General features: G+C 33.9%; 1 protein-coding gene across 1 annotated transcript in view; it reads right to left on the bottom strand.

Annotated features, from left to right (window-relative positions):
* The window catches only part of hal (histidine ammonia-lyase), a 29,319-nt gene extending 14,713 nt beyond the window's left edge, over positions 1–14,606 (bottom strand). Inside the window, exons 1-10 of the mRNA XM_062043052.1 lie at positions 14,094–14,606; positions 13,966–14,026; positions 5,506–5,533; positions 5,351–5,425; positions 5,214–5,286; positions 5,084–5,150; positions 4,976–5,013; positions 2,856–2,981; positions 2,652–2,791; positions 2,507–2,554 (exon numbers count right to left, since the gene is read on the bottom strand). Coding sequence (XP_061899036.1) covers positions 2,507–2,554; positions 2,652–2,791; positions 2,856–2,981; positions 4,976–5,013; positions 5,084–5,150; positions 5,214–5,286; positions 5,351–5,425; positions 5,506–5,533; positions 13,966–14,026; positions 14,094–14,340 — 903 coding nt within the window. The 5' untranslated portion in view covers positions 14,341–14,606. The remainder of the gene's footprint in view (positions 1–2,506; positions 2,555–2,651; positions 2,792–2,855; positions 2,982–4,975; positions 5,014–5,083; positions 5,151–5,213; positions 5,287–5,350; positions 5,426–5,505; positions 5,534–13,965; positions 14,027–14,093) is intronic.
* Between the last annotated feature and the right edge of the window lie 1,066 nt (positions 14,607–15,672).

Here is a 15,672-nt window from a genome sequence, read left to right as displayed (position 1 = left end):
TTGATTGATACTTTTCAGAGGCGGTATAATACCGAATATGATTCATTAGTATCGCGGTACTATACTAATACCGGTATACCGTACATTCCTATTATATATATATACATACATACATACATACATATATATATATATATATTTATACTAGGGGTGTAACGGTACGTGTATTTGTATTGAACCGTTTCGGTACGGGGGTATTTGGTTCGGAGGTGTACCGAACGAGTTTCCACACGGACATATTAAGTAGCGTAACGCACGTTGTGTAAACAATGCACACCGAGGCACAACACACGGCATGCTAGCAGCTAACGGGCTAGGATAGACTGACCATACGCCCTCTTTTCACCGGACATGTCCTCTTTTGCGGAGCTGTCAGGGCGGAGTTTCTTAAATGCCTCAAATGTCCGGCATTTTGAGTTAGGGTTGCGTGTATTTTCAATGTACGTCCAGGGTTAAGAAGGGCTTAAAAACAAAACAAATAGTGTGCGCAGCAGCATTGGTGAGGGAGGGGCAGAGACAGAGAGAGAGAGAGAGTTATGATAAACGTGCATGCGTCGCCAGGCTCTGCTTTTTATCCATAGATTTATCAGATTCAATTTTTTATTATCTATAGCAGGGGTGTCAAAAGTGTGCCCCGGAGGCCATTTGCGGCAAACTTGCCAACCCTCCCGTTTTTAGCGGGAGAATCCCGGTATTCAGCGCCTCTCCCGACAACCTCCCGGCAGAGATTTTCTCCCGACAAACTCCCGGTATTCAGCCGGAGCTGGAGGCCACGCCCCCTCCAGCTCAATGCGGACCTGAGACTGAGTGGGGACAGCCCGTTCTCACGTCCGCTTTCCCACAATATAAACAGCTTGCCTGCCCAAAGACGTCATAACATCTACGGCTTTTATAGAGTGCACAACTGCGCACACAACAAGGAGACGAAGCAGAAGAACGAGGAAATTACAGACATGGCGGCCGAAATGATATACTCATCATGAACGGAGAAGTTAAACAGGACAATACTGCCATCTAATGGATAGCCACCGGAACACTGAAATTCAAGTATTTTATTTTTTTTTCTATGTAAATAAAATAAATATATATAAATATATATATATATAGCTAGAATTCACTGAAAGTCAAGTATTTCATATATATATATATATATATATATATATATATATATATATATATATATATATATATATATATATATATATATATATATATATATATATATATATATATATATATATATATATATATATATATGAAATATATATGAAATACTCGAGTTGGTGAATTCTAGCTGTAAATAACCACGTCCCCCGCCCCCAACCAACCCCCCACCCCCCACCTCACGATATTGGAGGTCTCAAGGTTGGCAAGTATGATTTGCGGCCCACAGCCAATGTTTTAAAGGCCCTCGGCACATTCTAAAAATACTACTAAAATAAACAAAAACATAACAAAAGTGAAATAAAAAAGCTTAAAGGTGAAATGTAATTTAGAAAAAGTTGCAACGTTGACTAATAAAACAAAGCTGGGTTTTTTTTCTTTGAAACTGTCATTGTTCAAAACATAATATTGAATCAAAATCAATGTTATTATGAATTATTGACCTATTCCAAAGACTATAAAAATGGGACCCATAACCTCCCTGCTTGGCACTCAGCAACAAAGGGTTGGAGTTGGGGGTTAAATCACCAAAATGATTCCCGGGCGCGGCGCCACTGCTGCCCACTGCTCCCCAAGGGGATGGGACAAATGCAGAGGACAAATTTCACCACATCTAGTGTGTGTGTGACAATCATTGGTACTTTAATCTTTAATCTTTAATTCAAGGTTCCGATGACTTCACATCAAATATTCCACTAAGAAAAATATTTTTGGTGGAAGATTTTGCAAATTTGGTAAATAAATAAGCCAAAAATGTATATTTTGTTGTTTTCTTACTGTACCGAAAATTAACCAAACCGTGACCTCTAAACCGAGGTACGTACCGAACATCTCTACAGGCCTGTTTCATGAGGGGTTTTCCTCAATCCTCAGGAGAGAAAATCTCCTGAGGTAGGAGGAAAACCCCTCATGAAACAGGCCTGTAGAGATGAAATAGTCTTGTGATTTTTCCCACACATACATATTACGCTCTACCACGGTATCGAGCACTATTTTTTGGATATCTAATTAAGACATATATATATATATATATATATATATATATATATATATATATATATATATATATATATATATATATATATATATATATATATATATATATATATATATAATTTGAAAAGTATCTCCCCTGCTGAAAAAGTGTGGGCACCCCTGATTTACACAAATGTCGCAATTGAGTAGCGACCGTGTATTGAAAACAAAACACCTTGTACTATTTGCACCGTGTACACTGGCGGGGATGGATGATGCAACGCTATCCCATTGAACTCTGGCTGCTTTTCTTCAGCGCAAACAAATGAAATACGATAGAAAGCGAGCTGTTGTTTTGAAACCGTACCTCTTTGGGCTTGAGCGATATTGGCTTTAACCCGTGGGCCTCCAGGACCTGGTGAGCACAGAAAAACATGTCAACGGTTGAGGGTCATCACACTCAAACATGTCTTCCTGTTGGACCTCTGGCACGGCTGGAGGGGAAATCTTACATATTTGGCGTCGGCCCAGCCGCTCTTCGGGGACCACATTTTGCCCTCGCCCATCAGCCCCAGGGCCAGGTGGGAGAGTGGCGCCAGGTCCCCGCTGGCACCCACCGTGCCTTTCTCGGGGACGTACGAGAGGCAGGAAGCTGCGGGCGTCAGGGGTAACGTTAGCAAACACCCTCCGAGGAGCGCGGCGGCGTCGGAGCTCACCGTTGAAGGCCTGGATCATGGCGTGAAGCGTCTCCAGAGAGATGCCGCTGTACCCTTTGGCCAGAACGTTGATCCTCAGCGCCAGCAGCATGCGGGTCCTCTCCGGGCTCAACGGGTTCCCCACACCTACGCCACACCCAGATTGTTGCAATCCATTACAACAGTGGCATTAAAAACAAATGCTGACAAAATGTAGTGTGAATGTAAGAATAGTTTGAATGTTGAAGAGTTTGAATTTCCAGGAAGAACGGAATTAGGTTTGGAATTTGGGAAAGTGTTAGTTTGATGAGTGGTATGGTTTGAATAGGTTGAAAAATGTGAGAATTGTGGAAGTTTAAAACATGGATAATTTATTTTGAATTGGGAAAATGTCCCTAAAAAAATTGGAAATCCGGGAATTTTATAAAATTGTTGAAGGATAGCAGACAGGCCCTGCGATGAGGTGGCGACTTGTCCAGGGTGTAGAAAACCATGTGTGTTAATGCTTTGGAGCATTCATACAATAATAATAATAATAAATAGATGAATTTGGTGTGGACAAGCATATGTGTTAATGCTTTGGAGCATTCACACAGTAATAATAATAAATAGATGAATTTGGTGTAGAAAACCATATGTGTGAATGCTTTGGAGCATTCACACAGTAATAATAATAAATAGATGAATTTGATGTGGAAAACCATATGTGTTAATGCTTTGGAGCATTCACACAGTAATAATAATAAATAGATGAATTTGGTGTAGAAAACCATATGTGTGAATGCTTTGGAGCATTCACACAGTAATAATAATAAATAGATGAATTTGATGTGGAAAACCATATGTGTGAATGCTTTTGGAGCATTCACACAATAATAATAATAATAAATAGATGAATTTGGTGTAGAAAACCATATGTTTGAATGCTTTGGAGCATTCACACAATAATAATAATAATAATAATAAATAGATGAATTTGGTGTAGAAAACCATATATATGTGAATGCGCCAAAGCATTCACACAATAATAACAATAAATAGATGCATTTGGTGTAGAAATCCATATGTGTTGATGCTTTGGAGCATTCACACAATAATAATAATAATAAATAGATGAATTTGGTGTAGAAAACCATATGTGTGAATGCTTTGGAGCATTCACACAATAATAATAATAAATAGATAAATTTGGTGTAGAAAACCATATGTGTTAATGCTTTGGAGCATTCACACAATAATAATAATAATAAATAGATGAATTCGGTGTAGAAAATCATATGTGTTAATGCTTTGGAGCATTCACACAATAATAATAATAAATACATGAATTTGGTGTAGAAAACCATATGTGTGAATGCTTTGGAGCATTCACACAATAATAATAATAATAAATAGATGAATTTGGTGTAGAAAACCATGTGTGTTAATGCTTTGGAGCATTCACACAATAATAATAATAATAAATAGATGAATTTGGTGTAGAAAACCATGTGTGTATGCTTTGGAGCATTCACACAAAAATAATAAATAAAATAATTGGGTGTAGAAAATCATATGTGTTAATGCTTTGGAGCATTCACACAATAATAATAATAAATAAGATGAATTTGGTGTGGAAAACCATATGTGTGAATGCTTTCGAGCATTCACACAATAATAATAACAATAAAAAGGTGAATTTGGTGTAGAAAACCATATGTGTGAATACTTTGGAGCATTCAAATAACAATAATAATATAGATGAATTTGGTGTAGAAAACCATATGTGTTAATGCTTTGGAGCATTCACACAATAATAATAATAATAAATAGATTAATTTGGTGTAGAAAACCATATGTGTGTATGCTTTGGAGCATTCACACAATAATAATAATAATAAATAGATAATTTTTGTGTAGAAAACCATATGTGTTAATGCTTTGGAGCATTCACACAATAATAACAATAAATAGATGAATTTGATGTGGAAAACCGTATGTGTGAATGCTTTGGAGCATTCACACAATAATAATAATAAATAAGATGAATTTGATGTGGAAAACCATATGTGTGAATGCTTTGGAGCATTCACACAATTAAACGTAGCTGTCAGAAATCCTGCATCAAAAGGTTGAGTACTGCGGTTGAAGTTAGTTTATACCTGCCGAGTGTGAGCGCACCAGGTTCTCCTGCAGCTCCCTGTGCGGCACAGACAACATGTTTCACTCAAAGAACAGCACGTTGTAGATCATTAAATACGTTTTTTTACTTCAGTTTGCTGACGGGGATGACAGTCCGAGCAAATTTGCCAAAACCGGTGGTGATCCCGTACACAACTGCCAAACACGAAGACAAATTGTGTGTTCAGGCACAAACTCATTTGTTGACAAAACCCCAACCTCTGTTTTCCTTCACGATGGTGTCCAGAAGCTCCCGGGCTTGCACAACCTTCCTCTCCGCCTCCGCCGTCAGCTGATAGGTGAGGCGGCAAACAAAGATTAGTTATCGGCGAGTCATCAAAGGTGCGTCGCGTTACCTTGATCCTGTAGAGGCCTCTGCCGAGGTCGACCAGGTCTGTGGATGTCAGGCTGTTGCCGTCCAAATAAATGTCCTGCGCAGAACAACTCGGGAGGATGAGAGCGCGTTAGAAAGAAGAAGAAAAAAAGACGATGTGTAAATGTTTGGACTCACATCTCCAGGCTCTCTGTAGGCTGCCGTGCTATGTTTGCGTGATGCGTTCAAGGACAACAGTCTCGTGGTGTTGAGAAATAGAAAATGGTGTTGAAGCAATGGTTATACAGTGGTGGTCAAAAGTGTACATACACTTGTAAAGAACATAATGTTATGGCTATCTTGAGTTTCCAATCATTTCTACAACTCTTATTTGTTTGTGATTGGAGCACATACTTGTTGGTCACAAAAAAACATTCATGAAGTTTGGTTCTTTTATGGATTTATTATGGGTCTACTGAAAATGTGAGCAAATCTGCAAATCCACAAGCTTCTGGCAAGCTTCTGCTTGAATTTTTGACCACTCCTCTTGACAAAATTGGTGCAGTTCAGCTAAATTTGTTGGTTTTCTGACATGGACTTGTTTCTTCAGCATTGTCCACACGTTTAAGTCAGGACTTTGGGAGGGCCATTCTAAAACCTTCATTCTAGCCTGATGTAGCCATTCCTTTACCACTTTTGACATGTGTTTGGGGTCATTGTCCTGTTGGAACAGTAGTTTTTAAACTTTTCTTTTTTACTATTAAACCAGGTATATGACGATTCCTGTAAATTAAACCCACTTTTATTTTTAGGGTAAAATTACGGTGACGTAGCTGCCAGTTTATTTTTACTGTAAATTCTTGTTTTTACATTGAATTACTGTAAATTTGAAAGACTATACCACCGTTATTTTTACTGTACAACGCTGGCAACTGAGCTTTTTTTTATCGTTAAAATCTACAGTTGCTTTTTGAAATTTGCAAAACTATGCAAATTGTATTTCTTCCGTAAAATTTCGACGACCGTGTTGCTATTTTTTTTTACCATAAAACTACTTTTTTCAAATTTTTTACATCGTATCAAACAAGCTAACAAACTCCGATAACATTTACGACAGACTTTTTTCAACTTTTCTTTTACTATTAAACCAGGTACATGACCATTCCTGTAAATTAAACCCACTTTTATTTTTAGGGTAAAATTATGGTAACGTAGCTGCGAGTTGTTTTTTTTTTACTGTAAATTCTACGGCCGTTGTTTGTACGGTGCATTACTGTAAATTTGAAAGACTATATACCACCGTTATTTTTACAGTACAATGCTGGCAACCGAGCTTTTTTTTTACCATTAAAATTTACAGTGTTTTTTTGAAATTTCCAAAACTATACCACATTTTTTTCTTCCGTAAAATTTCGACGACTGTGCTGCCAGTTTTTTACCGTAAAACTACTTTTAAAAAAAAATGTTTACATCGTATCAAACCAGCTAACAAACTCCGATAACATTTCCGACAGGATTTTTTCAACTTTTCTTTTACCGGGTACTATTGAACCAGGTACATGTTAATGTTTTGCTAGAATTTACTGTCACTGGTTTACGGTTAAATTCTGACGATTCCTGTAAATTAAAACCACTATTTATTTTAGGGTAAAATTATGGTGACGTAGCTGCTAGTTTTTTTTACTGTAAATTCTTGTTTTTACAGTGAATTACTGTAAATTTGAAAGACTATACCACCGTTATTTTTACAGTACAACGCTGGCAACTGAGCTTTTTTTTTACCGTTAAAATCTACAGTGTTTTTTTTTTATTTTCCAAAACTATATCAAAAAAAAATTTTGTGTAAAATTTCGACGATTGTGCTGCCATATAAAACAAGCTAACAAACTCCGATAACATTTACGACAGACTTTTTTTAAACTTTTCTTTTACTATTAAACCAGGTACATGACCATTCCTGTAAATTAAACCCACTTTTATTTTTAGGTTAAAATTATGGCGACGTAGCTGCCAGTTTTTGTTTTTTTTTACTGTAAATTCTACGGCCGTTGTTTGTACAGTGCATTACTGTAAATTTAAAAGACTATACCACCGTTATTTTTACAGTACAACGCTAGCAACTGAGCTTTTTTTTTTACCGTAAAAATCTACAGTTGTTTTTTGAAATTTCCAAAACTATACCAAATGTTTTACTTTCGTAAAATTTCGACGACTGTGCTGCCAGTTTTTTACCGTAAAACTACATTTAAAATTTTTTTTTACATCGTATCAAACAAGCTAACAAACTCAGATAACATTTACGATAGACTTTTTAAACTTTTCTTTTACTATTAAACCAGGTACATGTTAATGTTTTGCTAGAATTTACTGTCACTGGTTTACGGTTAAATTCTGACGATTCCTGTAAATTAAACCCACTTTTATTTTTAGGGTAAAATTATGGTGACGTAGCTGCTCGTTTTTTTTTACTGTAAATTCTACGGATGTTATTTTTACAGTTATTTTTACCGTTAAAATCGACAGTCGTTTTAAATAAAATTCTGACGATTCCTGTAAATTAAAACCACTATTATTTTTACGTTAAAATTATGGTGACGTAGCTGCCAGTTTTTTTTTTACTGTAAATTCTTGTTTTTACAGTGAATTACTGTAAATTCGAAAGACTATACCACCGTTATTTTTACAGTACAACGCTGGCAACTGAGCTTCTTTTTTTTTTTACCGTTAAAATCTACAGTTGTTTTTTGAAATTTCAAAAACTATACCAATTTTATTTCGACGACTGTGCTGCCAATTTTTGTTTTTTTTTTTACCGTAAAACTACTTTAAAACATTTTTTACACTGTATAAAACAAGCTAAAAAACTCTGAAAACATTTACGATAGACTTTTTAAACTTTTCTTTTACTATTAAACCAGGTACATGTTAATGTTTTGCTAGAATTTACTGTCACTGGTTTACGGTTAAATTCTGACGATTCCTGTAAATTAAACCCACTTTTATTTTTAGGGTAAAATTATGGTGACGTAGCTGCTCGTTTTTTTTACTGTAAATTCTACGGCTGTTATTTTTACAGTTATTTTTACCGTTAAAATCGACAGTCGTTTTAAATAAAATCCTGACGATTCCTGTAAATTAAAACCACTATTATTTTTACGTTAAAATTATGGTGACGTAGCTGCCAGGTTTTTTTTTACTGTAAATTCTTGTATTTACAGTGAATTACTGTAAATTCGAAAGACTATACCACCGTTATTTTTACAGTACAACGCTGGCAACTGAGCTTCTTCTTTTTTTTACCGTTAAAATCTACAGTTGTTTTTTGAAATTTCAAAAACTATACCAATTTTATTTCGACGACTGTGCTGCCAATTTTTGTTTTTTTTTTACCGTAAAAATACTTTAAAACATTTTTTACACTGTATAAAACAAGCTAAAAAACTCTGAAAACATTTACGATAGACTTTTTAAACTTTTCTTTTACTATTAAAGCAGGTACATGTTAAAGTTTTGCTAGAATTTACTGTCACTGGTTTACGGTTAAATTCTGACGATTCCTGTAAATTAAACCCACTTTTATTTTTAGGGTAAAATTATGGTGACGGAGCTGCTAGTTTTTTTTACTGTAAATTCTACGGACGTTATTTTTACAGTTATTTTTACCGTTAAAATCGACAGTCGTTTTAAATAAAATCCTGACGATTCCTGTAAATTAAAACCACTATTATTTTTACGGTAAAATTATGGTGACGTAGCTGCCGTTTTTTTTTTACTGTAAATTCTTGTTTTTACAGTGAATTACTGTAAATTTGAAAGACTATACCAGCGTTATTTTTACAGTACAACGCTGGCAACTGAGCTTTTTTTTAACCGTCAAAATCTACAGTGGTTTTTAAAAATTTCAAAAACTATACAACATTTTTTTTTTCGTAAAATTTCCACGACTGTGTTGCCAGTTTTTTACCGTAAAACTACTTTTTTTTTTCTTTTTTTACATTGTATCAAACAAGCTAACAAACTCCGAAAACATTTACGACAGACTTTTTTAAAACCTTTTTTTGCTAGAATTTACTGTCACTGGTTTATGGTTAAATTCTGACGATTCCTGTAAATTAAACCCACTTTTATTTTTAGGGTAAAATTATGGTGACGTAGCTGCTAGTTTTTTTTTACTGTAAATTCTACGGACGTTATTTTTACAGTTATTTTTACCGTTAAAATCGACAGTCGTTTTAAATAAAATTCTGACGATTCCTGTAAATTAAAACCACTATTATTTTTAGGGTAAAATTATGGTGACGTAGCTGCCAGGTTTTTTTTTACTGTAAATTCTTGTATTTACAGTGAATTACTGTAAATTCGAAAGACTATACCACCGTTATTTTTACAGTACAACGCTGGCAACTGAGCTTCTTTTTTTTTTTACCGTTAAAATCTAAAGTTGTTTTTTGAAATTTCAAAAACTATAACTATATTTATTTCGACGACTGTGCTGCCAATTTTAGTTTTTTTTTACCGTAAAACGACTTTAAACATTTTTTTACATTGTATAAAACAAGCTAAAAAACTACGATAACATTTACGATAGACTTTTTAAACTTTTCTTTTACTATTAAACCAGGTACATGTTAATGTTTTGCTAGAATTTACTGTCACTGGTTTACGGTTAAATTCTGACGATTCCTGTAAATTAAACCCACTTTTATTTTTAGGGTAAAATTATGGTGACGTAGCTGCTAGTTTTTTTTACTGTAAATTCTACGGACGGTATTTTTACCGTTAAAATCTACAGTCGTTTTAAATAAAATCCTGACGATTCCTGTAAATTAAAACCACTATTATTTTTACGGTAAAATTATGGTGAAGTAGCTGCCAGGTTTTTTTTTACTGTAAATTCTTGTTTTTACAGTGAATTACTGTAAATTCGAAAGACTATACCACCGTTATTTTTACAGTACAACGCTGGCAACTGAGCTTTTTTTTAACCGTCAAAATCTACAGTGGTTTTTAAAAATTTCAAAAACTATACAACATTTTTTTTTCGTAAAATTTCCACGACTGTGTTGCCAGTTTTTGTTTTTTTTTCTTTTTTTACATTGTATCAAACAAGCTAACAAACTCCGATAACATTTACGACAGACTTTTTTAAAACTTTTTTTGCTAGAATTTACTGTCACTGGTTTACGGTTAAATTCTGACGATTCCTGTAAATTAAACCCACTTTTATTGTTAGGGTAAAATTATGGTGACGTAGCTGCTAGTTTTTTTTTACTGTAAATTCTACGGACGTTATTTTTACAGTTATTTTTACCGTTAAAATCGACAGTCGTTTTAAATAAAATCCTGACGATTCCTGTAAATTAAAACCACTATTATTTTTACGGTAAAATTATGGTGACGTAGCTTTACTGTAAATTCTTGTTTTTACTGTGAATTACTGTAAATTCGAAAGACTATACCACCGTTATTTTTACAGTACAACGCTGGCAACTGAGCTTCTTTTTTTTTTTACCGTTAAAATCTACAGTTGTTTTTTGAAATTTCAAAAACTATACCAATTTTATTTCGACGACTGTGCTGCCAATTTTTGTTGTTTTTTTTTTACCGTAAAACGACTTTAAAAATTTTTTTACATTGTATAAAACAAGCTAAAAAACTCTGAAAACATTTACGATATACTTTTTAAACTTTTCTTTTACTATTAAAGCAGGTACATGTTAAAGTTTTGCTAGAATTTACTGTCACTGGTTTACGGTTAAATTCTGACGATTCCTGTAAATTAAACCCACTTTTATTTTTAGGGTAAAATTATGGTGATGTAGCTGCTAGTTTTTTTTACTGTAAATTCTACGGACGTTATTTTTACAGTTATTTTTACCGTTAAAATCGACAGTCGTTTTAAAAAAAATTCTGACGATTCCTGTAAATTAAAACCACTATTATTTTTACTGTAAAATTATGGTGACGTAGCTTTACTGTAAATTCTTGTTTTTACAGTGAATTACTGTAAATTCGAAAGACTATACCACCGTTATTTTTACAGTACAACGCTGGCAACTGAGCTTCTTCTTTTTTTTACAGTTAAAATCTACAGTTGTTTTTTGAAATTTCAAAAACTATACCAATTTTATTTCGACGACTGTGCTGCCAATTTTTGTTGTTTTTTTTACCGTAAAACGACTTTAAAAATTTTTTTAAATTGTATAAAACAAGCTAAAAAACTCTGAAAACATTTACGATAGACTTTTTAAACTTTTCTTTTACTATTAAAGCAGGTACATGTTAATGTTTTGCTAGAATTTACTGTCACTGGTTTACGGTTAAATTCTGACGATTCCTGTAAATTAAACCCACTTTTATTTTTAGGGTAAAATTATGGTGATGTAGCTGCTAGTTTTTTTTACTGTAAATTATACGGACGTTATTTTTACCGTTAAAATCGACAGTCGTTTTAAATAAAATCCTGACGATTCCTGTAAATTAAAACCACTATTATTTTTACGGTAAAATTATGGTGACGTAGCTGCCAGGTTTTTTTTTTTACTGTAAATTCTTGTATTTACAGTGAATTACTGTAAATTCGAAAAACTATACCACCGTTATTTTTACAGTACAACGCTGGCAACTGAGCTTCTTCTTTTTTTTACCGTTAAAATCTACAGTTGTTTTTTGAAATTTCAAAAACTATACCAATTTTATTTCGATGACTGTGCTGCCAATTTTTGTTTTTTTTTACCGTAAAACTACTTTTAAAATTTTTTTACACTGTATAAAACAAGCTAAAAAACTCTGAAAACATTTACGATAGACTTTTTAAACTTTTCTTTTACTTTTAAAGCAGGTACATGTTAATGTTTTGCTAGAATTCACTGTCACTGGTTTACGGTTAAATTCTGACGATTCCTGTAAATTAAACCCACTTTTATTTGTAGGGTAAAATTATGGTGACGGAGCTGCTCGTTTTTTTTACTGTAAATTCTACGGACGTTATTTTTACAGTTATTTTTACCGTTAAAATCGACAGTCGTTTTAAATAAAATCCTGACGATTCCTGTAAATTAAAACCACTATTATTTTTACGGTAAAATTATGGTGACGTAGCTTTACTGTAAATTCTTGTTTTTACAGTGAATTACTGTAAATTCGAAAGACTATACCACCGTTATTTTTACAGTACAACGCTGGCAACTGAGCTTCTTCTTTTTTTTACCATTAAAATCTACAGTTGTTTTTTGAAATTTAAAAAACTATACCAATTTTATTTCGACGACTGTGCTGCCAATTTTTGTTTTGTTTTTTACCGTAAAACTACTTTAAAAATGTTTTTACATTGTATAAAACAAGCTAAAAAACTCTGAAAACATTTACGATAGACTTTTTAAACTTTTCTTTTACTATTAAAGCAGGTACATGTTAATGTTTTGCTAGAATATACTGTCACTGGTTTACGGTTAAATTCTGACGATTCCTGTAAATTAAACCCACTTTTATTTTTAGGGTAAAATTATGGTGACGTAGCTGCTAGTTTTTTTTACTGTAAATTCTACGGGCATTATTTTTACAGTTATTTTTACCGTTAAAATCTACAGTCGTTTTAAATAAAATTCTGACGATTCCTGTAAATTAAAACCACTATTATTTTTACGGTAAAATTATGGTGACGTAGCTGCCGTTTTTTTTTTACTGTAAATTCTTGTTTTTACAGTGAATTACTGTACATTTGAAAGACTATACCAGCGTTATTTTTACAGTACAACGCTGGCAACTGAGCTTTTTTTTAACCGTCAAAATCTACAGTGGTTTTTAAAAATTTCAAAAACTATACATTTTTTTTTTCGTAAAATTTCCACGACTGTGTTGCCAGTTTTTTTTTTTTTTCTTTTTTTACATTGTATCAAACAAGCTAACAAACTCCGAAAACATTTACGACAGACTTTTTTTAAACTTTTTTTGCTAGAATTTACTGTCACTGGTTTACGGTTAAATTCTGACGATTCCTGTAAATTAAACCCACTTTTATTTGTAGGGTAAAATTATGGTGACGGAGCTGCTCGTTTTTTTTACTGTAAATTCTACGGACGTTATTTTTACAGTTATTTTTACTGTTAAAATCGACAGTCGTTTTAAATAAAATCCTGACGATTCCTGTAAATTAAAACCACTATTATTTTTACGGTAAAATTATGGTGACGTAGCTGCCAGGTTTTTTTTTTACTGTAAATTCTTGTATTTACAGTGAATTACTGTAAATTCGAAAGACTATACCACCGTTATTTTTACAGTACAACGCTTCTTTTTTTTTTTACCGTTAAAATCTACAGTTGTTTTTTGAAATTTCAAAAACTATACCAATTTTATTTCGACGACTGTGCTGCCAATTTTTTTTTTTTTTTTTTACTGTAAAACTACTTTAAAAAAAAATTTACATTGTATAAAACAAGCTAAAAAACTCTGAAAAAATTTTCGATATACTTTTTAAACTTTTCTATTACTGTTAAAGTGGGGACATCAACAAATCCTCATTAATGCGGAGTAAAATAAAAACATTTTGGTGTTATTTTTCCTGCGTACCAGTAGCTCCAGCCCACGTCCCACCGGTGGCACTCGTGCCACAGCTTGAGCAACCTAACTAAAAGACTAATATGTTTTTAAGGATACAGGTGGGACACTCCGGGTTGACACGATATGAAGTCCGGGGACATGGTGTCTCCTTCGATGGCTGGGAGAAGAAGAAGAAGAATGTTAATACTTGACTTTATTTTGGGAAGAACGCTGATATTTCTCACCCAGGTCGACAAAGTCGTTATCCTCCAGGACATCATCGATGGTGTCCTCGGCGTCCAGCAGACCTGAGCCCTGGCACCTGCGAGCCACGAAGCGGATGTCCTTCAGCGCTTTTATGCCCCCGTCGTCCGGTTTGTTCTTCATGTAACGTTTGAGGGCTTCGTGGCCGAGCCACCGGATGGTGTTGGCGGGGTCCCGGCACGGCACTGCCAGCCATTCATCTCGGACGTGGACGGTAAATCGAGGCATGGCTGCTGCGATAAGACTCCCTTACCAAAAACTGGAGTCCAAGTCGCGGCTTTCCCCCCCCCAAAAAAGTACCAGCGAGTTGAGGGGGACCAATCAGACGTGGCGGCCGGGTGCCACGCCTCAACGGCGGGGTGACCCTCCGAGGGTCGCTCGGTCACGAACACATTGGGACATAGTGACCGGAATGCACTTTTGTGATAAAAGTGCCAAAAAAACAAAAAAAACGTTGAACGTTATGTTCTATCTCAACTTCCTGCGGGTGTTTGGACACAAAATGACAAAACCCGACATCAATTAGGTGGCAATTTGTATTTAGAAACAGTGACATCCGGTCAAAAAATTTTCAAAATAATGACAGAATGCTGCCTTCACTTGCCGCCGGACAGACCTGCGTCATCATAGTCAAGTGCAGACCTGGGCAAATTAAGGCCCGGGGGCCACATGCGGCCCGTTAAGCTTTTCAATCTGGCCCGCCGGACATTCCCAAATAATTTTTTTTAGATCTTTAAGATGGAAAGTGTAGCTGCCATTATGATGATGTTTTCTAATGACCGTAAGTCTTCAACTATACAAAGTAGGGCTGTGAATCTTTGGGTGTCCCACGATTCGATTCGATATCGATTCTTGGGGTCACGATTCGATTCAAAATCGATTTTTTTTTTTTTCAAAAAATAAAAAATAAAAAAATACAAATAAAAAATTAAAAATTAAAAATTAAAAATTAAAAATTAAAAATTAAAAATTAAAAATTAAAAATTAAAAATTAAAAATTAAAAATTAAAAATTAAAAATTAAAAATTAAAAATTAAAAATTAAAAATTAAAAATTAAAAAATTAAAATGTTTGAGTTTGAGTTTGAGTTTATTTCGAACATGCAAGCCTACAACATGATACATCACAATTTCCAGTTTCTCTTTTCAACATGTTCGAAAAGGAGTGGGAAGAAGCAGAGCTTATTTAATCCTACCCCTTTTCTTTACATAACAGTTGCTCAAACTTTTTGTTCACTTCCTGTTCACAATTTTTTCACAATAAACTCCATAAGTAATCACAATAAAAAATAAATAAATAAATAATAGTAAGAATTTAATAATAATAATTGGTGAAGTAAGTCATATTTCATATGATGAGATAAGTAAGATTACTTTAAGAATGAATGAATGGATGGATGTAATAAATTGAGAATGTTTGTCATGGTTCTTCTTCTTTGTACTTTGTAAACACTTTAAGTTTGAAGAGTTTCTTGAAGTGTATCATATTAGTACATTGTTTGATTGCTTTGCTTAATCCATTCCATAATTTAATACCACATACTGATATACTGAAGGTCTT

This window comes from Entelurus aequoreus, linkage group LG03 (assembly GCF_033978785.1).
Source record: "Entelurus aequoreus isolate RoL-2023_Sb linkage group LG03, RoL_Eaeq_v1.1, whole genome shotgun sequence".
Classification (NCBI taxonomy): Eukaryota; Metazoa; Chordata; class Actinopteri; order Syngnathiformes; family Syngnathidae; genus Entelurus; species Entelurus aequoreus.
This window is presented reverse-complemented; position numbering and strand designations above follow the sequence as displayed.